General features: G+C 37.6%; 1 protein-coding gene across 43 annotated transcripts in view; it reads right to left on the reverse strand.

The window, feature by feature from the left end:
- The window catches only part of RIMS1 (regulating synaptic membrane exocytosis 1), a 599,063-nt gene that overhangs the window by 127,258 nt on the left and 447,869 nt on the right, over positions 1-23,936 (reverse strand). For 23 of the 43 annotated variants that reach the window (XM_060393556.1, XM_060393561.1, XM_060393554.1 and 20 more), the window contains 2 exons: positions 12,151-12,222; positions 2,107-2,219 (listed from right to left, as the gene is read on the reverse strand). In XM_060393556.1, the coding sequence (XP_060249539.1) occupies positions 2,107-2,219; positions 12,151-12,222 (185 nt within the window). Of the gene's footprint in view, positions 1-2,106; positions 2,220-3,278; positions 3,459-12,150; positions 12,223-20,833; positions 20,918-23,936 lie in introns of all 43 variants that reach the window. The other 20 variants (XM_060393571.1, XM_060393568.1, XM_027972779.3 and 17 more) reach the window with 3 other exon arrangements.

Raw genomic sequence — 23,936 nt, forward strand, 5'->3', positions numbered from 1 at the left:
TACAAAGATGTCATGTGAACTGTTCAGTTTGAAATAGATCCATAATAAGATGAAGGTGGGCAGTATCATCATTTACCAATGTCCCGAAGCACATAGTAACATCATATAGTAAACCAGATCCATTTTAATTATAGAATACACAGATAAAACAGTACACGCTTGTTGTTATATTTTTAAAAGGTTGTATCTATGTGACTCTTAAGATGATAAGCTTTAGGAACCTCAAATAGCAAGTGGCTAAGAATGTATTTGTGATATTAACTATCAAAATAACTCCACCAATTTCATTCTCAGTCAGTCCTTTCTTCCCACCTCAATTCAATCCTTAAAAATTGGTGATTTCCCTGAAAGACAACTGTGAATATGAATATCATAAAGCAGTAATGTTGACTGACATTAACAACCAAACATGAGTTTAAAAAAACGCAAAGCCTAGCATACATTCCATCTCATTTTGTAGAAGCAAGTCTTATTTCTATAGATTAATAAAACTATAATCTCACTATATGAGAGTTATATTCAATGCCCTCATATGCTTTTGAATCTTAAGTGTTTTAGCAACTGGAGGAAATGCAAAGAATTTTAGGAACACATGATTTTTGGATATCAATCTTTAGCACACTATGGCCAGTAGTGAGTTTGCAGCTGAACACTAGAACCTGTAGTTTTTTTGGTTGTGCAACAGGAGTCCGTGACCAGATAATTTAAACAAACACCACATTTTTAAGATAAATTTTAAGACAATTTCATTTAGACTATTGCTAATTACAGCCTTAATAACAATAATTATGAATTATCTTCTCAAAATGTTCCCAAATAAGAGAAAGTTTGTTAAGGACATGAATTGAGAATTCCCATGAATTAATTGCTATTTTAGAAAAGAAAGTCAGAGTTTCACATAGCCTTTTATTTTTCTGATTAGCTAAATGAATAAGCTTATAATGACCCTGAATATTAAAGCATGGCATATCAACAGGATGCATGATTTTTAAAAAAGAATACAAATTCAGAATTTATTGTAGCAACATTTTTCTGTCAATAAGATGACACTTCTTAAAGTCTACGCTAATTTTCTTATAATCAAGTACTCTGTGTACAAACTCTGTCATATCAGTCTTTGCAAAAACATATTTATCTTCTTTGACCACTCATATTTCAACGATACATTCAGTAAAGTGCTTTGAGTGAGTAGAACACATATTCAGCGATATAGAAGGAAATATACAAATTTTACATCAGCAACAACCAACACTGTTGAAAAAAATATTCAAAATGTTAACCTTTCAGTTGTTTCACAGGGATGAAGATTTTTAATACATGTTTTAAATATATGTCCACTGTATTCACATTACAACCCCAAATTAAACATTATTTCACTAGTTTAAGAAATTTATGATAACATTTACTGATAACATACCATTTCACTTACTGAGAAATGGGAAGGTACTTTGAGTCATATGAAGAAATCTGACTCTTTCAACTGTGTTTAACTCTCGGCCAGGTAGCTTAGTGAATTTAATTTCCAGGAAAATATATCCCCCACTCCCACCCCCTCTCTATCTAGAAGATAAAAACAATGGGTATATGCTTAAAATAAGAGAAATTTAAGTGACGTTAAGTGTTTAAAGACACTATAATGTGTTTTCTAAGTCAGTTTTTAATCATCAGACATATGAAAAATACGAGATATTGCAAGTAAGTTAAAATGAAAACACACTAGCAAAGCCTTCAATATGATTGTTTCATTTAAAAATATTTTTAAAATAAGGTTAAATAAGTCTTCCTTTAACACCAAAAATACTGTTGTACTGAGGTCTTTAAAGTTTTGTTTTATTTTTCCCTTGGTACCGTTGGAAGAAATATCTCTAAGGGCTTGTTTTTTTCTTTTAACTGACCATCTAAAATTTATTCATTCACTCACTCAGCAAAAACAGCACAGAGGCACCAATTGTTATAACCAGGTGCTGAGAATAAAGCTCTAGGTAACTTGAGTTCTTAGGATTGATCAGACTACATGCAACCAGAATATGATTCTGTTAACAGAAGGCATATATAAAGAGGGGTCTCTCGAACCCAGGCTTTTGGCCAGGCTCCCTCTGTGGATACCTTGTTCTATGCTGCCGCTTCGCACGGGCACCTGCGGGAGCTGCCTGCCCCGGCGGCTGCTGAAGGCGGCGTCCGTGGGCGGGGACCGGGTGGGGCTCACCTGCCGGTGCGTCCTGCGGGGGGAGACAGAGAGGGACAAATCACACGATGAAACCCCGGAGGGCGCAGCAAAAATCCCTTACTTCTTCCTGCTACTATTAAAAGAGACATAAAACCCCTACGTGGGCCTTTCAAAGTAAAATCGAATTATCTTACATGATGTGCATAAAATAACTACGACCAAAAAGGGGCTAAAAGAGAAAGGAAGATTTCCGCCACAGACAGCGCTGCAGGATGAATTCCTGAACAGGGCAGAACTGAACACACTTCTTTTCATAACTGTGTATGAAGCTGTGACTTGCTGTTCAGGTATCCATTTTCAGTAGTACTGGACGGAATGTATCTACTCACAGCCTCTGAATCTTAACAACGTGTGTCAATTATTTAAGAAAGGCTGCTAGACTGCTACAAATAAATCCATATAAGTGACGAGAGTAGTTATAGCTACAGACTTTCATAAGCTACCATCCACTTGCAATTTATTTTTAAATAGGAAAAGTCTGAAAAGATATGTATAAAAAGAACCTGGGGCACATACTATGAAATATACTGGGGAACAGATCAAGATTACAAATATAAATTTAAGAAGCGTGCAGATACATTACTATTGTACTGGAGTAAGCTGACCTCTATCTGCTGTTATTCAAACTTTTTTTTTTTTCAATACTAAAGAACTTTAAAGCACTCTCAGAATTTTGTAAAAAAAGATGAAAGACTTTTTTCTTCTAATTCCTCTTATACATTTTAAAGCAAATATACATTTAATTCCAGGCAATTTCTTATCAAGAATTTCACATAATTTTAAAAAAAAAAGTATTTATGAATATGCCACAAACAGATGGAAGGACGTAACACAGGCAAGTTTAGTTTTCACTGATGGCTAGTTGGCAGGAAGTGTAGAAGAGAAGGTCACCAGCACAGTGAAGGCAGATGCAGGCAAGGGTGGATGTGGAGGGGTTTAAGTGTCACAAAGAAAGGATCAAGAGCTATGGTGCCGTAATGAGTGACAGTGTCGAGAGCTCAGGAAGGCACAACACCACAGCGACACCTGGAGGCAGACACTGAACAGCGACCTTGTCAGGAGCGGAGAAGGTGGCGCGGAGCCTCCGGGGGCAAGGTGGTGCATAGACAGTGTTCTGACACTAGGGTGCTCGCTCGAGCGGGAGCGAGCGGGATGTTTCCCCCTAAGGACTGGCTGATCAGTCGCTCTCGCGGCTGCGTATCCCCTTCTAGAAAGACATGGTGGGAGAACCCTAAAACATTAGGGTCAGAAAAGATCTTCAGTCAGCAGATCACATTCACTTCGATACCAGCATATCTGTCCAAGGAAAACCTGGTTACTCGTACAAGACAGTGATTTTTAACACCCAGGAGCAAACCCATCACAATGTTACTGAACGGGACTTCACATCAAACCGCCGCGTTATCGGGAGCGTGCACGCCCAGTGGTCCTGAGAGGACCCATCTGGGTTCCTCCAAGGAGACAAGCCTGCAAGCCCACAGGGCCGAGACTTCGGACTCTTGTGTCTTACTGAGCTGATCTCTGGTGTCTGGAACACAGCAGCTCAGAGACCAAGAACTCAGTAAAGAGATTGGGGCTGCACGAGGGAGCACCATCAGAACAATGAACCCGGGGGCACTTGAAGCACTTGCCTTCACAAAGGAGCCATACACTGCGCATTCACAATGTTCCTAATTGTACTCTGCAATAGGAAGTTCCTACCAAACAGCAAAGGGAAGCTGTCTTCTGAGGTTAATTTAAATAGATCAACAAATTAAAATGATAAAAGGTAGAGAATGCTTTGCTTTTGAGCTAAATGCAAGTGGCTGATATATGGATAAAAATACATCCTCTAATGCATAAAAGTATCAGAAAGGATATTTGTCCATATATTGACAGCTGTTTTAATATAGTGTTCAAAATTATTATGAAGCCAATTTCTAAATTAAGGATTAAGAATTTAAAACTGTTTACATGTGAATAGATGTGTGTATATATTATATATATGCTTCTTTAAAAACATACACATTTTTGCTTTATCATCTTTTGCATTTTAAATAAAGTGCACATTTAAAATACCTAATCTGTATTATTTTTCATAGTCACAGAAGCCAAGAAATAACACTTCATCCTCTTGAAAACAATGCTGTAATATTCAATTAAATAATTTAAAGTGGTGAGTCAAGAATCCATACTGATCACTACAGGAAGTAGTGACACATTAGTTACCAAGTGCTTTATTCAACTTTCATTTGGATTGACAATATTTCTCTTAAGTAGAATGTCTTTTGCAGCCATGATTATATTGATTCAGGGTATATCCTCTATTTTCAAACAATAAAATGGGAAAATGTCAGATTTTACAGCATAAAAAGGTACAGCTTAGGTATCTAATGTGCATTTAACTTTTTTGAGCTCTGGATTAATGCTGCATCAAACCCTAAGGCATATCCAGAAACATGGACAGTCATTTTGAGTTCTGAGTTAATGGAAGAAAGCCCTGGCATCATGTGTCAAAACTGTTCATTCACTCACATGATCTCAGCTCTACATAGTTAACTTATATGGGAAGGATCAAGGTATGATCAAGTCCTTTTGAATGATAAATAATGAGTTTTTATCTATTATTCTTTAAAAGTCATTATCATGAGAATAAACTTCAACACTCCCTTGTACAAAATACACTCTACTGTGGTTTGAAAGTTTAATAATATAGTTTTTACCCCAGTCAAGACAAATTTCACAGATCTTGCAATTTCACTAAAATCTTGCTTCATTTCTTAATGCAATTCATAAAAGAACTTCCTAAATGCAACCTGAAACGTGAATAAATTAGATGAGTCTATACGGCCCCAAAGTAAATGACAAAGATATAAAAAGCACAGTTCGCTGGTGGTCCAGTGGTGAAGGCTTTGCATTCCCACTGAAGGAGGCATGGTTTCAGTTCCTGGTTGGGGAACTAAGAGCTCCCATGCCTTGAGACACAGTCAAGTATCTATCTATCTATTTAATTTGCCACTTATTTTGTATAAATATAGAAAAGCAATTTCAGGGGCAAATAGGTACAAATTCATTTCTCGATGAATGTTACACAGATCCTCCCAAGCCACGAGCTTTCAGGGCCCAAGGATAGTGTGCCCTGTTGGGGGTTAATTGCTCAGCACCAGGGCTGCTTTTCCTTTGAAACCAATCACAAGTCCCTCAGGAACAAAACAGCTTCTGCTACCCGCCCATCTATAACTAGTATGGAAGCACAGACTCCGAGGAGGCGTGGAAACCGTTCCGCCTGAGGATAAACGAGGCTGGATCACAGGAGCGGGGCAGAGAGGAGTGACAAGGCAAGGGCTAGAGAGAGACGGGCCAGGCTTTGGAGAAAGAGACGGTGGAGCCAAGGGGAGTTTGTTTCAGAGGAGAGGAAGGAGGGTGAATCAGGAAATTCTGAGGTCCGGGAGTGAGATGGGAGGAAATCCAGACTTTTCCATGAAATGGGATGTGCTGAGAAAGTAAAGGTATCTGAGGGAAAGAGACCAGCAAGGAGCAGGACACAGGATGGACAGGGAGTGAATGATGGAGAAGGAGGGTGATGGGAGCAAGTGTTCCTCACTGGGCATCCACATGGCGCTGTCTACACATGCCAGGCTCTAGCGTGTCTGTCTGTGTACATTGCTGTGGCGTACATATCACATATATACACGTGTCCTTTTTTGCATTCTCACAACAGCTCTTCAAAGTATTTTCATTACTATGTTATAGATGGGAAAACTGGGGGCTCGTAGCGTGAATGGCAAAAAGACGAATAACTAGCTTGATAAAGGCAGGACCCACGGAGTATACGAAGCGCAGACACTGTTCTCTGTTCTGCCTTTGAGACAGGACTGGCTTCTATTATCATGAGATGAAATATGGTAATATCACATTCCTGGGTGTATTGTTCATCTTGCAGAACAAAACATAAATGCATATCCAGTAACAGATTGTTTGACAAGATTTAATAGAATCGTATTTTGAGAGTTTATAGGAACAACATATATGGAAAATGGTATTTAATGGACATCAACTCTACTTCATATGTCTACACATAACATACTATTGAAATAAAAATAGTGAGGGTTCTAGAACAAAATATGAATCCAATCTAACTACAACTCCAGTTCACCGTCTCCAAACCAGTTTCTAAATATTTACTGCTGAGTTCATCCCCTGCCTACTCTCTTCACCTAAGACTAGTGTTCCTGAAAGAAAGTTAACATTTCCCCACCAAAATCTTAGCTTGTTAGACATTTCTGTTGCTGCAAGGAGGCTTGCAGTAAATTGCTTCTATTGCTGCTTAAAAAGAGAGTCCTTTCTTAAAAATTACTTGTTGAAGGACATACATGAGGTACTTAAGGTCACCATGGTTCCTCCCGTGGTGACTGCCTTTTTTCAGGAGCACCAGCACAGCGTGAAACGAATGCGCACGCAGTTCTAAATACCAATCCTGGCCAAACATCCCCCAGCCAGGATTCAGAAAGCAGGTTCCACAAGAAGAAAAGTCCCCAGAGCAGGACGAGCAGCAGTGCTAACAGTCCGCAAAGCTCAACACACATAGGGGTGAAAAGATACACGTTTATTTACTATGAGCTTCCTCAGAGGGGCTGAAGCTCTACCTCAATGGTTAGGCATGGTCTGCCTTTCTTCTATCTAGAAATGGTTATCATAGCTTTCAAAACATTTTCTTACACAGCTGTTCCTGAAAAGGTTACTTTTTGGAGGCCAACACAAGGCCTTAAAAGTTATGATCATCACACAGCAAATTCTGCCCGAGGCCAAGATGGGTCAGTGTGCTGGGGCTCCTCTGGGGAGCCGTCAATTCCTGAGGCCAAGAAACAGTGTCCAGAGCATTCAAGCTGTGGCCTCGCTCACCTGTAGCTGAACATCAACTTAGAAGGTATCTTCAAAAGAAATGAGTGCTAATGTAAACCTAGAAAATCCAGGCCAATTCTTCTATTGTAAGGAGCTATTCATCAATTCCCTTGAAAGCTAAGCATGTGACTTACACTCTAATAAAAATCAGTGAAGAGCTTTAATTATAATCAAACAAATTTAAATACCTAACAGGCCTGAGTTTTCTACATGAAACCTACAAGCAAAATAAGTAATGGAAAGAGTAATATGAATACGGCCCTTAGGCAAACATTTGAGACTAGGGGGCATGGAATCCCTTCTCTTCTTACTGGAGGGAAGATATGTGATTATCCACACACCTGTGGTGGCTCAGAATGTAAAGAATCTGCCTGCAGTGCAGGACACCCAGGTTCAATCCCTGGGTTAGGAAGATCCCCTGGAGAAAGAAATGGCAACCCACTCCAGTATTCTTGCCTGGAGAATTACATGGACGGAGGAGCCTGGTGGGCTACAGTCCATGGGTTGCAAAGAGTTGGACACGACTGTGTGACTAACAACAACAACACACGTGTTCAGTGTTGCCAGGCACGATGCTCAAATATCCCTCATCTGGAGAGAAACACGTTCAGTTGACTCTAGAATCATCTAACATTTTGTAAAACCGTATCTTACTGTCAAAAACCCTTGTTCATTGATTCGGGAAAATGGCACATGGTAGACATTTAACTAGTAATTGTTAAATGAATTAAAGAGGCCTCAATGGAATATAATACATATGTAACTTGAGGAAAATTTTTAATCTTGTGAAAATAAATGGGAGGAACTGAAGTAATTTACAACCTGGTAAAGAGACTGTATTATAATTAGATTTATTGAGAATAAGGAAAATGCAAACAGTCACACAATCAGTGTCTTCATTACCTTCTTCTCATCTATCATCTAGCTAGCTAGCTAGCCATGTATCATTTCTCTGTCTGTCCACATATGTATAGATACATGCTTGTGTGCATGTATATGTGTATGCATGTTGCTGTTTCTCAGTCCCTAAGTCGTGTCCAACTCTTTGTGACCTCATAGACTGCAGCACTCCAGGCTTCCCTGTCCCTCACTATCCTCCTGAGTTCACTCAAACTCATGTTCATTGTGTCGGTGATGCCATTCAAGCATCTCACCCTCTGTGCCCCCCTTCTCCTCCTGCCCTCAATATTTCCTAGCATCAGGATCTTTCCCAGTGAGTGAGCCAGTTATTCTCATCAGGTGGCCAAAGCATTGACCAACAACGTATTGAGTGAAAAACACTCACTTTTTCAGGAAATCTTGGTTTCTACTAGGCCATTATGAATTCTGTAATGGAAAACAATCCCTTCTGAATTATCCTGATGGACTCACTTGCTGCTGCTGTGCTCTATGTAAGTTCTGAGTCTGAAATTTCAAAGTTGCCTACAGAAAGTATCTTCTAGAGTTTTGGGGGGAGGAGAAAAAGTGGAAAATTCACTTTAAATTGTGTAAAGTGAGCTTCATCATCAGTCCTTCCAATGAATATTCAGGGTTGATTTCCTTTAGGATTGACTTGTTTGAACTCCTGACAGTCCAAGGGACTCTCAAGAGTATTTTCTAGCACCACAATTCAAAAGCATCAATTCTTCAGCACTAAGCCTTCTCTATGGTTAAACTCTAACATCCACATGTGAACCTTTTTGCAAAGTGATATCTGCTTTTCAATACGCTGTCTAGATCTGTCATAGCTTGTCTTCCAAGGAGCAAGCATCTTTTAATTTCATGGATGCACTCACCATCTGCAGTCATTCTTGGAGCCCAAGAAAATAAAATCTGTCAGTGTTTCCACTGTTTCCCCATCTATTTGCCATGAAGTGATGGGACCGGATGCCGTGATCTTCATTTCTTGAATGGTGAGTTTTAAGCCAGCTTTTTCACTCTCCTCTTTCACTCTCATCAAGAGGCTCTTTTATTCCTCTTCATTTTCTGCCACTAAAGCGGTATCATCAGCATATTTGTGGCTGTTGATATTTCTCCCAGAAATCTTGAATCCAGTTTGTGATTCATCCATCCCTGCATTTTACACGATGTACTCTGCATAAAAGTTAAATAAGCAGGGTGACTATAGCCTTAACGTACTCCTTTCCCAATTTGGAACCAGTCTGTTGTTCCACATTTGGTCCTAACTGTTGCTTCATTATCTGCATACAGGTTTCTCTGGAGGCAGGTATGGTGGGTGGTCTGGTATTCCCATCTCTTGAAGAATTTTCCACAGATTGTTGTGATCAAGACAGTTAAAGGCTTTGGTGCAGTCAATGAGACAGAAGCAGACGTTTTTGTGGGGGGATTCCCTTGCTTTTTCTATGATCCAATGGATGTTGACAATTTTATCTCTGGTTCCTCTGCCATTTCTAAATCCAGCTTATACATCTGGAAGTTCACATACTCCTGAAGCCTAGCTTGAAGGATTTTGAGGATTATCTTGCTAGCATGTGAAATGACTGCAACTGTATGGTAGTTTAAACGTTATTTGACACTGCCTTTCTTTGGATTTGGAAAGAAAACTGACCTTCTCCAGTCCTATGGCCACTGCCGAGCTTTCCAAATTTGCTGACATATTGAGTGCAGCACTTTAACAGCATCATCTTTTAGGATTTTAAATAGGTCAGCTGGAATTCCGTCACATCCACTAACTTTGTTCATGGTAATTCTTCCTCCAGCCCACTTGACTTCACACTCCACGACATCTGGCTCTAGGTGAGTGACCACACCTTTGTGGTTATCTGGGTCATTAAGACCTTATTTGTATAATTTCTCTGTGTATTCCTGCCACCTCTTCTTAATCTCTTCTGCTTCTGTTAGGTCCTTGCCATTTCTGTCCTTTATTGTGCCCATCTTTGCATGAAATGTTCCCTTAGTATCTCCGATATTCTTGAAGTGATTTCTAGTCTTTCCCACTCTACTGTTTTCCTCTTTTCTTGCATTGTTCACTTAAGAAGGCTTCCTTTTCTCTCCTTGGATTCTCTGCAACTTTGCATTCAGTTGGGTATATCTTTCCCTTTCGCCTTTGCCTTTTACTTCTCTTTTTTTCTCAGATATTTGTATGGCCTCCTCAGACAACCACTTTGCCTTTTTCCATTTCTTTTTCTTTGACATGGTTTGGTCACCACCTCCTGTACAATGTTACAAACCTCCACCCATAGTTCTTCAGGCAATCTTTCTGTCTTTATCTGTTTATCTGTCTGTTCATCTATATATCTATTTCTCTATCCATCTGTGTTTTTATGTGCGTACGTATCTATTGAGGGTCCCCCTGGTGGCTTAGTGGTAAAGAATTCACCTGCAATGCAGAAGATGACAGTTCAATCTCTGGGTTGAGAAGGTCTCCTGGAGAAGAAAATGCAACCCACTCCAGTATTCTTGCCTCGGAAATCCCAGGGACAGAGAAGCCTGACCAACTACAGTCCCCGGGATCACAAAGAATCAGACACGACTTAGCAGCTAAACCAACACTATCAACACTATTGGTTTATTTTATCTACCTGTCCATCTATGTAGGTATGTATTTATCTATCTATCTATTTCTATCTCTATAAGATGGCTCTGTATCTATTTATTTAATGTCTCTGCAAAACTGAATTTCTACTCAGCACATTTTTTGGCTCCTGGGATGCTTGCTCCATTGTAAGTTAAGTTGCCTACATCGTCCCTATCTCCATAGATCATTAGCCAAATACCAATTCAACCTCCTCTTCACCCACAATGCTTGATGTGACTAGTACCTACTCATTTTTCTAACCTCATCTAAGAGGTATTATCCTCTGGAAAGCTTTCCTTTTTCTGTTGCTTGCTATTTTATTCCTTGAATTGGACACACAGCTTGGCACATATTTGTTGACTGCATGGATCACTGACTTGCAGTTTCCCTGTCCACCAAGTTTCCTTCTTGTGACAGCCTTGCTTGTGTTTCCCATCTACCCCTGGGTCTTTCAATCCACTTTCCAGAGTGTTGTTCCAGTGATCTACAACTTTGGGACAAAGATCAATCATGTAGCAGGACCTACCATGGCTCAAGGAGTAATAAGGTAGAAGTTAAAATTCTATACCACAGCGTGTGAGGTCATTTATAGCAGTCTCTAAGAATTTCTCCTGTTTTGTTTTCAACCTCTCTCCCATCTCCTGAATCGTCCCCAGTAAGCATGAGTTCCACAAACTCAAGAGGGTATTTCAGTTCTCAGTGTTTTCACATGCTTTTCCTTTCTCATAGAACATGCTCCTCTTGACACCGATTTTTATACACCTCGACTAGTTCACCTAATCTCACCTGCAGCCTCTCTTTTTCTCGTTTTCTCACTATGCCTCGTGTCACCTCTGTGGCAGCTGTGACACCTGAATGCGTGTATCCACTTAAACATCTATATCAGCCTGCCCATTCTCAACACTGATGGGATGAGTGGATATATCTTAATTGGATTTTCGGGGTTTCTTTTTCACAGCTCTGCAAAAATTCTGTCGGTATCTTGAACCTAAAAGCACTTTAAAATTTTATAAAAATTGCAAACAAAATACAAGAAATCACTTAATTTCTACATTAATTTAGCGAGTATCTTAAGTTGTAGTTATGAGTAGACTCAGATTATGCGTTTGTAGAACAGATTTTAAAGAAGACGGCATCATTTGGATAAATAATAGACACTCAAAATACTTGCATATTTCAGGTAACATATTCATTAGTAACATTTCAATCATCTCAGAAATAAAATATTAATGTCTTAATATGTATATAGGACTACACTGCATTTAATCGTTTTTTAGTGATCAGAATGATCACTAAGAGAAATGCATGGGATTTTTCTTAAGCCCTAAGACTTAGGGGTTGCCTTCAAACTATCCATCTCTAATTTTTTGAATGAGGCTATCCCCATGTGGGAGATTTCTCAACAGGAATGTCTCTCTAAGCATCGCAATTGTGTTTAAACACCAATCTTGTAAAATGAGACAGGAGGTGCCCCAGAACATCTTATTGAAACAGAAGATGCTGCACAGCACAACACCAAGCCTACCTTTCTGCATCAGAGGCAGTGCCTTTCCTAGTCTGGCTTTGGAGGCTAGATCTTTCAGACTTTCTGGAGTGCCTGTGGAATGAAATGTTAAAGAAACACAAAATATATGATGAATCACGCTACAGTTATCTGGTCATCTTGTACAATGATAAAAAGCAACTGACATGGAAAATGGCAACTATTTTACCTAAATGGTTTTGTCAATCCATACTTTCTTAAAATAAAACAAAAATGAGAACTGGTGTTGTGCAGAAACCACAATTTCCCACCAGGAGGCACAGAAGGTGACACCCCACCAGTGTAGACCAGAAAGTCTACAGTCCTGATGTCAAGGAGACTCCTGCTGGCAACTGAGGTGGAGACAAACTCAATGGTGAAACGCAGTGACAAGAAACATGAGGACAGCCGTGGTTTAGGCGCTGAAAGACCACACATGGGGGAAGTACTCTCCGCCCTGAAAGTCTCTGACCTGGTGCTACAAAGATGTTTTCCGTCGCTTTTTTTCCCCTCCAAAAATATGCTCTAGGGAAATGTGTTTGACATAAAGAAAACTATTTAAAAATCAACTATTCAAATTATTTTTAAAATTATCATATACTTTTGTATTTGTGTAGTATTTTAAAAAGCTAATCATCCATTGCAAACCAAAGAACTAATAAAGTTTACAATTTACTCTATATTCTAAAAATACTTATGTATATTGAACATTTGAAACTTGAAATGAATTTCCCACAGAAATAATGCTTATACATACAACTGACCTCCCCAAGGCAGCTTACATACATCTAGTCATCCTAAAATGTGTCTGGACTACAATATATTTGAAATAAATAAGAAATACTGTGGTCAAGAAGCTCACTTATTTGAAAAAAAAAACAGAGAGAAACTATAAAAGCAATAAAGTTTATTCTGGAGAAGAGAATTCTCCAGTATTCTTGCCTGAAGAATTCCACGGACAGAGGAGCCTGGTTGGGCTACCGTCCATGGGGTTGCAAAGAGTCGGACACAACTGAACGACTCTCACTTCAGATAACTGGCTGCCTACAATATATTTTTCTTTTCTGATATCCTTTCCTTCCAAAAATGTTAAGGAGAAAACTCTGCCTTTTTTTTTTTTTTGAGATGTTATTGGCATATATCATTATACTAGTTTCAGATGTGTGACATAATGACCACCCCAATAAGCCTGGTCTATATCCATCATCACTCAAGTCAGAAATTTTCTTGTGATGGGAACCTTTAAGATCTAGTCTCTCATCTCTGTTCTTTTGATATATTAATGCCAGATGCTCTAAGTGTCCAGCACACGTCCAGTTCTGTCAGGCCCAGGGGTGCAAGAGAGCAGAGGAGTCCTGAGCACATGCCTGTGGTCAATGAGGAAAGTCACTGATAGACAAAAGTTTCCTCCTGGAGCAGAGGGAAGTAGCAGGTGCAGAGCAGGAAGTGATCAGAAGGGAAGGCAGAGGAAAGAGGTCTGTGGACCCAGGGGCCTGAGCTCTAAACAACATGTGGTCCATCATCTGGGGAAATTTATACTTGGCCCCAAGCTTCTCTCGTGGCTCAGATGGTAAAGAATCTGCCTGCAATGTGGGAGACCCAGCTCTGATCCCTGGGTCAGGAAGATCCCCCAGAGAAGGAAATGGCAACCCACTCCAGTATTCTTGCCTAGAGAATTCCATGGACAGAGAAGCCTGGTGGGCTACAGTCCATGAGGTCGCAAAGAGTCAGACACGCCTGAATTACTAACACACACGTTTGGTCCCAAGAGTGTCCTGGGACCGTGAGAACCAGAGTCCCTTGTCCCCTCTGAGAAGCGTGAGAGCCAAGTGAAGACACAGTGTTTCAGGCCAGTTCCTGAAACTCACAATCACTGAGGGTTTTCATTCATTCATTCACTCTCTCATTCATTGAACAAATACTGTGTTTATATGCCAGATGCTGCTCTAGCTGCTTGGGCTACGTCTGTGAACAAAGTAGACAAAATTTCTGCCCTCAAACAATTTGTGTTTTATGGTAGAAGACAAACAACAAACAAGAACCCCTCAAACAAGTAAAGTGTATAACATGTCAGATCAATAATGAGAATAACAAGAAAAAGTCAACCAGGGAAACACAGTTCAGAGACACGCCGGAGGGACTGGGTCTCAGATAAAAGCAGGTTGCAGTTTGAAGGAAGATGCTCTGGAAGGGTATGTGGGTGCAAAGGGCAGGACCAGAGCACCTGGCAGGCTTTTGTACCAGCTTTCTACATCCCTGCAGTGAAAAGGTGATGAGCATCCTTTACAGCTTCTCTGCTTTTCTTCTATCCCTAGTCATTGCTACGAATTCAATGGAGATTTTATTTCCTCTGTACAATTTCAACTCTTCCTCTTCTCATCTCTAACATTTAGTGGGCTCACATGTAAGACTGATCATCACAGTACCTGGTGATACTGAGGACGACAGCGCTGATATTAACAATATCAAATATCTACTAAGAACTTGCTGTCTTTTCTCATCTAAGCTCTCCAATCCAACGAAGGCATACTTCACTTTCATCCTTTTAAGAAGGAGACTGAGGCTTGCAAGGGTGAAGTCAGTTGCTCTTACATGGACCTTGCATGTCAAACCACGACGTAAACTGAGTCTATCATCTCAGTATCTGTGAACATGTTGCTTCTGTGGCATACAGGACACTGGATCGTGGTAGCTAAAAACACGGATCCTAGAGCCAAACGGAGTTTATTCCCCGCCCTCTTTCTGAATGATGCAAGAGTGATTTTAGCTGGGTGATGTTAGTCAATTTACTCAAATGCTATGTGCCTCAGGTTTCTTCTATTTGCAAAGTGGCAAAAATACTGTCACCTCACAGATTTGCTAACTCTAAATATGTCAACATTACTATTTGTATTCTAGTATTTGTAGTATGACATAGAATAAGGATTTTAGTTTTAGCATTACTTAGAATAGCAAGAGATCAATGCTATAAAAGTATTATTTCAAATGATAATAATATGTATTTGTTTCCCTAAAGTAAAAACTCACTCATCTATAAGAATATACAATCTACAGAGGTTCATGTGTCTAACTTGTGTTTTTGCTTTTGTTTTTAATCCTTTATTTAAGGATGCCACTTTTTTCTCTTCAAATGCTACAGACAATTACTTTATTAAAGATTCTTCTAAAGATTTCTACAAAGGATATGTCCTTATAATTTTTCTAACCACTTAAAACAATCCTGGAGTTAAGTTAAAATGACATACACTTAACTGTAATAATTCAGTGTAAAGCAAGAATAGAGAAGAAAATAGAAAATTCTACTGTCTTTTCTCTGAATGTACTGTACATTGTAAAGACAGACTTTTCTTGGAATAGTTTCGTGATGTGTAAATGTGCTTGTGCCCAGTTGCTCAGTCTTGTCTGACTCTTTGCAACCCCATGGACTGTAGCTTGTGAGGTTCCTCCGTTCATGGAATTTCCCAAGCAAGAATACTGGAATGGGTTGCCATTTCCTACTCCAGGGAATCTTCCCGACCTAGGGATTGAACCCACATCTCCTTCATTGGAAGGCAGATTCTTTACCATTAGCACCACCTGGGTTAAAACTATCAATTTATATTCATGTACTGTTTTCCTGAAACTACTGGCCACAGAATCATAAAAAGGATCACAGTGAAAAGAAATACCTTCTACCTTACACCATTCTTTCCTAAGTTCCTTATCGGCAGGTACTGTGTCTGGGTTATACTGTAACATCAACACCCAGCACATAGTAGCTTCTCATTAAATATATGTTGAATAAATAGGTGGTTTAAAAAGTAGTATTTTGACTATGCTACTGGAATTTAAGACTCGAAAAGATTATAACAAGTAAAAATCTAACTAGGATTATACAATTCAGCTTAATCAATTTAGACATACACTGTTTTCTGATCATCAGTATAACACAAAATATCATATATAAGAAACCCATTCCGCTTACTGCCTTAGGCATAAGGAAGAGTTATCACTACTGGCCCAATGCATGTTCATCATGACGCAACCAGGCAGCATGGATTCTGTTTAGGTCTGAAGGGATGTCAGAATTCAGCTAATTCATCTATACCTACCTAAATCTATAGAAAGGGAAATGAGTCCCAGGAAGGCTGAGTGACTAGTTGAGGGAAATACAAGCCATGGTCAATTGGTGAGGACACTGCTATCATGGCCCACGATCCTACCCCTCTGCCATCCAGCAACTCTGAGTGATTTGAAATTCATTGAAGGGATCCCTCAACAAAATCAAGTAAAAACAGTGATAGCATTTCCATCATGTTTTAGCTATTTTGGGTTTTAATATGCATTTTGCTACACTAAAATTTTTAATTATCTTTTACTATTCTTAAAGAATGTTTGTTTGGTTTAGGCATGCAAGAATCAGAAAATCCTCAGTTTGTTGTTGTTTTTTCTTAACCACAACTTATAGCTCTAAGATTATGTGCCCAGTTCCTAGGGCACAATTGAGGTTCTTTAAAAGCTATAAAGGTCTATTCAAATATGTTATAACAACAATTATAACAAGCAAGAGCAAGTGGAAGCAAGAGAAATAATCAAAATAATCAAATAATCAAAAGAGTGGGGGTGTTCCTGATTAAAGCTAATTTTCTGGAAGTCCTATTTTCAATTATCATTCTCTATTAGATTAAGTGTGAAGATTCATAAAATGTACTAATAAAATGAAGGGCAATTGTTAAAAATCTGTCTTTGTGATACTTTCCTTTCCTCATCAATAACTAGGCTCAATTAGAACAATTCCGTGAAGACATTGATAAACACCACTTTTCTAAAGATACTAAAATTCTATTAAAGTGCAAAATTAACATGCTAATAAAATGAAAATATAATATGTTCTGCTTTGGGGAATAATAAGTTCTACCACATAATGTTTTAATTATAATTAACACTGATGTCATAAGAATATTCCTGTATATATTCTGGTTGACTCTCCAGATGGTCTGATGTGAAAAGCAAATCTCCATCATCTTGTTTCCTCATAATTTTGGGAAGAAAATCTTAAATTTAGGTTAAGAATCTACTTAAGCAATGTTCATATGCAGTAAAGATGGACACATACAATTTAGATACATTTACCCTTTTGCTTATTATTGATATTTATGTATTGACTACAGCCATTAAAAAGACTTTAGTATATGAGTATATTTCATTCCTTTAAATAAAGGACATTTTTGAAAAGCGTAGATAATAAATGTTACGAAGCAAACAGAAATGACTAGAAATATACTGAATTCACGAGTGGTTCTACATTATCTCTGCATCTACACTGCAAAAGTATCATGAATTCTGGAAGTGGAAAAGTAGATGATTTCTTTATCCTAGAAATATTTTCAGTGGACAAAGAAGATCCATCCACTTTGAATAAGAGGAACCACATGATATTTTTGGTTAAAAAGTCCTTGGCAAATAGCTGCTTCCAAGTTGCAAGTGTGGGCAGCTATAGAAATCTGGTTACTTGGAAAAGAATTTAGAACTAGAACAGCAGAGTAATTCAAGAATTAATCTTTAACTCAGTGGGATACTTTACGTTTTCTAATAATTAAGCTCTCAAAAAAAATAGTGTTATTCCATTCAGTATTTTCCATTTTATCAAAGTCACATCAATAAACTACATCCTTAAAAATATCATGTACAAAAATATGTACATGCATGCAAAAATATTTTAAATCAGAATATTAGAGTCAGTACCTTCAAGACAGTGAAGCATTAAAATACATCTTAAAATGTACTAAATAAGAAAATAGTTTATCAACTCACATTTATTAGAATGGTCACTATCAATTTTTAATGTATTTACAAAGAATCTATGTGTCTTCCTGAAAAAAACTGAACTGAAAAAACATTTACCAAAAAGTAATTTAGATGATAGTAATAATGATAGCAACTTATACTTGCCTTTCACATTTAAAGATGACTGATTCAACTATGAGCACTGAATTCAGAAACTTGACGACTCAGGGGTCTATTAAAATAAATTTTTTCTAACTTGCTATTCATAAATTTTGGTTAAATATGCAGCCATAAGTAGCTCTGAATTTTATAAGAGAATTATGTATACACAGGTTCATAAAAGCTACTATTTATATATCAAAATAATGTCATTTACAAAGAAATGCTTTGTTACTGGAAAGGTGATTATTAGAAGTTTAATATTTTAGTAATAAAACTACAAGAAAATGTACACTAAACTTTAAGGTAAAAAAAAAAGCTAGGTTACAGATTTACGTATTTTTTTCCTCATCATTGTTTTAAAAAAATCCTACAACTTCTAGGAAAATTTTTCGATCTAGATAAACATGTTTCCATGTCAATTCCAAATAAAGCTATTGTAGCACTTGAAATGACATCAATATTTCTTACTGTTGAAATTAAATTATGGAGAAATGGTACACTAAAAATTGTGTGTGTGCGTACACGCATTATGTGGAATAAGATGACAAATCAACGCTTTCTAACTCACCAGCAAGCTCTCTTAATCAAATATTCACCTCTTATATTACTATGCTGTTTTCAAAATAATCAAGCATGCAGGACATCCAATGGCTGATAATATAAATTGTAACTGATTTTAGAATATTTTTTTTAAGTTACCCGTTTCCTAGTGCAAAATTTATCTGGTGGCAAATTCTTATGAATATTCATTATCTCCAAATCTGATGCTATGTTCACTTCACTAGCAAATTTTTCTAAATAAGTAAATAAAGCTTATAAGAAATAAAAAGGAAAGCAAGCATTAAGTGTTTGTTAGGGTTACCAATGGATTGTTTTTTACATCAACTGATACAGTAATTTCTCTCTCATTTTTATGGGCACTTGCTACTCATATTTTAATAAAAGTATATTTTAAATACTATAAATAATATTCTGTTCCATATAGTAATAAATCATAGGATCAAGCCATTTAAAATGTATTTCCCTTTGTTGAACCCAGAACTTACTTACAAATAAATTATAATAACAAGTAAAATGTATGCTCAGAATTACTTATTAGGAATAAATTATTACTTATTAGGAAGAGTTTCATTTAATAATCTTATCTAAAAAGGCTATTTCTGCTGCTAAAATCTACCTTTACAATGATATCTACAATCTATTAAACCAAATGTCATAGTTAATTCAGGTTGTTAAAAGACAACTAACTTTCAACTAATCCTCATCTCACATATGTTAAGAACTGAAATTATTATTTGGATTTCCATGTTGCTCATTCTAAACCCAGTTAAACTTATGTTTATATTCATTACAAAGACCCTCATGCTTGATCGTCTTATACCCTAGCAGTCATTATATAAAATGAAATCCAGAACAGCCTTTAATAAAAGGAAATTGTATCTCCTTGGTGTCCATGGCACTGTTTTTCTGAAACACTGCTGTGATTCTAGCCATTAGAACAGTGCACATAAATACGCACACAATATTTGTGGAATGGATGAGCAGCACTGTGGATGCACATTTTAAAATTTAATTTACATTATTATTTTATATTATTTCTAATAGAAATCAGACAGCGGTAGAAAACATTAGATTTAAATTCCAAATATGTGAGTCATATTAAGGTCTTAAAGATTTAAGCATAATAACATATTTGAAAAGCCTCCATAAATATCATCTTGGGGTCCAACATTTGCAAGGTGACTTATTCATTTTTTTCTGAGTGATGATGTTTACTTTTTCTTTCGAATTGTAATCCTGACGATATCTTGACAATTTACAGATACAGAAAATAAATCATATCACTCTTAACTAAAGGTACAATTACTTTACTATATACACACATACTAAAAGATAAATTAATCAAAACCTGTGTGCTGGCATGACTCCATATCTGAGATACTCGATCTGTTTATCTGCTTAATAAATGTTACCAGTGTGTTGACTGAATTTCTGCTTCACCCGAAGTAAAACAACCAAAATGCCCGTAGCCCTTCACGGCCAGTTGGGAAAAGATATGCTCTATGTATAACAACAATCACAAAACAGGAGAATGGGCAAAGTCTTAATACAGCCCAGAAGAAAAACAAAGCAAGGAAAAAACACACCGTGGCACTTACAACATCACAGCACGGAGTGGGTGCAAAGCACTGATGTTATTTTCAAAAACCTACCTTGATGACTGACCCTAGCCCTTGACAATATTTGGCTTAAAAACACAATATTCATCAAACAAGTAAGAACCAGGTATTCTACTTTAAATCAGGGAATATATCTAAAAGCCTAAACTTCATCATTTACAAAACAAGATGGTGAAGATCAAACCATCAATCAGGACAGAAAAAAAAAAAAACCAACCCAGGCTCTGTGATAGTCTTTAAAATATCTTAAAGCACCTGAGAATTTTAGTCAAGTGAAAACAAAAGCAATAGTTAAATATGTTTCTAGAAAATTGAAACCCTGAAATAAATGCTCATTAAAAGACAATTCTCCCACTGGACCCAACTTGCTTTGTTTGAACCACGCCCTGTGCATGCTAGTTTCATTTCAGAAAATATTCTGAGGTGCTTCATCAGAGGTGGACGCCTTCAGTTTTGGAATCTCCACCTCTTGGGCTCTGCCCCCTGAAAGAAAAGTGCAGTAACCACACGGGTCTGGCTACCCTCCACCTGATGGCCTGGCAGCCTCTGGAAGCCACTTGTCTGGGAGGAGGAAGTACCTGTCATTCTCCGGAGACGCATGCTGGATTTGAATCCTGGGGCTAGGAGGTCGTCTCCTATCTAGGGAGGGGGACCATCTACCCCTGTTTGCCCAATGAACAAGACAGGAAAAAACAGGACATTTAGTAACTCCTAAAGTAAAAGAATATATGGAACAAGAGGACTGGAAAAGCACCCCAGAAAGGCAAAGTGTAGGCTTTTTCCTCCATAATGTATTCTTCAATTTTACAAGTTTTGGAAAGATAAATGATAGTGCTGTAAGAAAAGAAAACTGGTAGCCTTATATGTGAATAGAGAAACTCATTTGGGAAGATGTCTGAAATATAGTAAGTGTATTTTTTTTTCTTTTTCAATGTGGTTGTGTGTGTTTGTATATCTACAGACACACATCTATGTATATGTGTATATATAACTTTACATATATGTATATAAAACTTTACAAGTATGCATGCTTAAGAATCTAGCAGATGTTGAATAAAATAGATTTAAGAAGCTGCCAGTGTTTACTTGATAGAAGGTCTTGAAATTACTGGATTAAAGTGGCAAAGACGAGGTTTGTGCATTTGATACAAAGCACAAGAAATAAACATGCTCTCTAGTGTAGAAACAATGACACGAAGAACTAATTCATGGAAATGCTACTAGTGATATCTACACAAGTTTCCTTGGGGAAAACTGAGGGTTCATAATTGAAATTTAAATATTGTGAACAAAAACCACTGATGTATTGAAGTGGGAAATGCAGATAAATGCCACAGTAAAATAGCATTACCTTTAAAATAATCTGCTAATCTTAACTTGAAAAAGGATCTATCAGTGAGTTATATAGTTGTTTTCTTATTTCAGCATTTAGAAGAACACTAATTTTTTTTATGATTAGCAATCAAATAAACGTTCAAAACCTGGTTCAATTTTTTGTTAAACTATCTTGATATTAAGTCTGTATAACTAGAAATTACAAACATCTGGGCAAATACTGAAAAGGAGTGGTAAGGGACTAAACAGCCTTATTTTGGAAATTTTAATATATTAGATATGCACATTGCAAGCAGGATAATTCCTCTGCATACTGGCTTCCTCGTATGTAACAAGGGATCACTGAATGATATTTAAGACTCATCTAACCGTAAGATTTTATAACAATCTGAAGAAGACCAGTCATAATATCTTTTAAAAGCCATCTTTCTTTGCCGTTAATAACTTGGCTTCCTGGATTCATCAGACAATCTGCACAAAAGCAGCAGAGGGCTACAGACATGACCAAGAGAGCCCTGGTCAGCAGGCGCTCACCTCTGAGAGCCCCTGGAAGTCTGTTCATTATCTCCCAGCTTTGGATGGATTCAAGGAGGGCTGTGCATAATCGGGACAGCAAGAAGAGATACTTGGTAGCAGAATTTGGGCACAAGACAAAATGGTGTGGCATGGCCTCTGTAATGTGTTACATGTTTGTGAAATCAAAAATAAATTTGCATTCAAGTGAGTTAATTATTTTAAATGATTTAAATAGCTGGTCAATTCAATTGGAATGCTTGAAAAAATATCTTTTCACTGACTTTTGCTCTGCAGACACAATAAAGAAAAATATTTCTAACGTTTTTAAAGAGAATTACAGTTATAGTGTTTTCTACATGAAATTGTACTCAATCATGAGAAAGCTTAAGGTGTTCTTTGAAAATACACATATAGAGTCATTATGATTTTCTTTAAACATTTTTGAAGGAATAAGTAGTATTCACTTGACAGGATTATGAATAACCTTGCTTCCTGAGGCAAAATTCCAGTCCTTGTGTTTATTTAAGTGCAAAAATTAAAGAAAATGCTATAATTATGAAACATGCAAGGAAAGCCATGAAGAAGAGAGACATACATTTAGAAGCAAGCCACAGCGAATGCAAGCTATTAAAAAGGAAATTCTGAAGAAACATTTAGCATCATACATTTATATCTGTACACTCAAAGTCCTTCTGAATATGCTGATATGCAGTCCCAATAAAAGGAAGGTTTGCTTTTCCCTTGTATCTTGGATACGATAAGAGAAGGATCAACTTATACCTATGTTTTCCCCCAAAGATCAAAGATTACCTAAGTTTTAATAACATACATTTATGAGCATTAAATATACTAATGTTTTATAATATTAAAATGTGTGCAACTTCTTTCTCTGTTTCTGTCAAACAGATGAAGTTTCAAGGATCAAAATTAGAATCTTTATTCGTTATTACTGAATGAAACACCTTCCACATCCATTTTCATGCTAGAAGTGAAAAAGGCAGGCTACCCTGGGGGCATTCATTGCAAATCAGAACTAAAACAGCGGCTTCTTGATTTCTCTTTCCAAATCATCTTGCCTGCAAGTTACATTAATAATGCTTTAATCTCAGATACTTCAAACTTATTAATTCAGGAAGTCTGTTTGCTGAGAGTTCATCCTTTTCGCTGGAGAAGGCAATGGCAACCCACTCCAGTACTCTTGCCTGGAAAATCCCATGGGTGGAGGAGCCTGGTGGGCTGCAGTCCATGAGATTGAGAAGAGTCGAACACGACTGAGCGACTTCCCTTTCACTTTTCACTTTCATGCACTGGAGAAGGAAATGGCAACCCACTCCAGTGTTCTTGCCTGGAGAATCCCAGGGACGGGGGAGCCTGGTGGGCTGCCGTCTATGGGGTCGCACAGAGTTGGACACGACTGAAGCGACTTAGCAGCAGCATCCTTTTCACTGGCCTCAGAACAGGGGGCAAAGGTCACTCTGATGGCTGTGGGACTGAAGGAACAGGCTGCAGAGGGGGTCCCTAAATAAGGGTCTACAAAATTTCATTTGGCTTTTTTTGGCAGTGATATCAACTATGAACAGCACAGAATAAATAATGAATAAATATTTGCAAATATTTAAGTAGATAGTAAAGAGGATAAGATTTGAGATTTGGGGGGTAATATTGGTGAGAAATAATGAGAAACTAAACTGAGAAATCAATAGTGGTAAGGCAATACAAAGACTTAGAACTGACTGTCCTCAGTAAGCAATCAAATAGTTCTTATGTTGGGGCTTTTTCCCACCATGGATATAGTGATATAGTGAAGTTGCTCAATCGTGTCCGACTCTT

Source organism: Ovis aries, chromosome 9 (assembly GCF_016772045.2).
Source record: "Ovis aries strain OAR_USU_Benz2616 breed Rambouillet chromosome 9, ARS-UI_Ramb_v3.0, whole genome shotgun sequence".
Classification (NCBI taxonomy): Eukaryota; Metazoa; Chordata; class Mammalia; order Artiodactyla; family Bovidae; genus Ovis; species Ovis aries.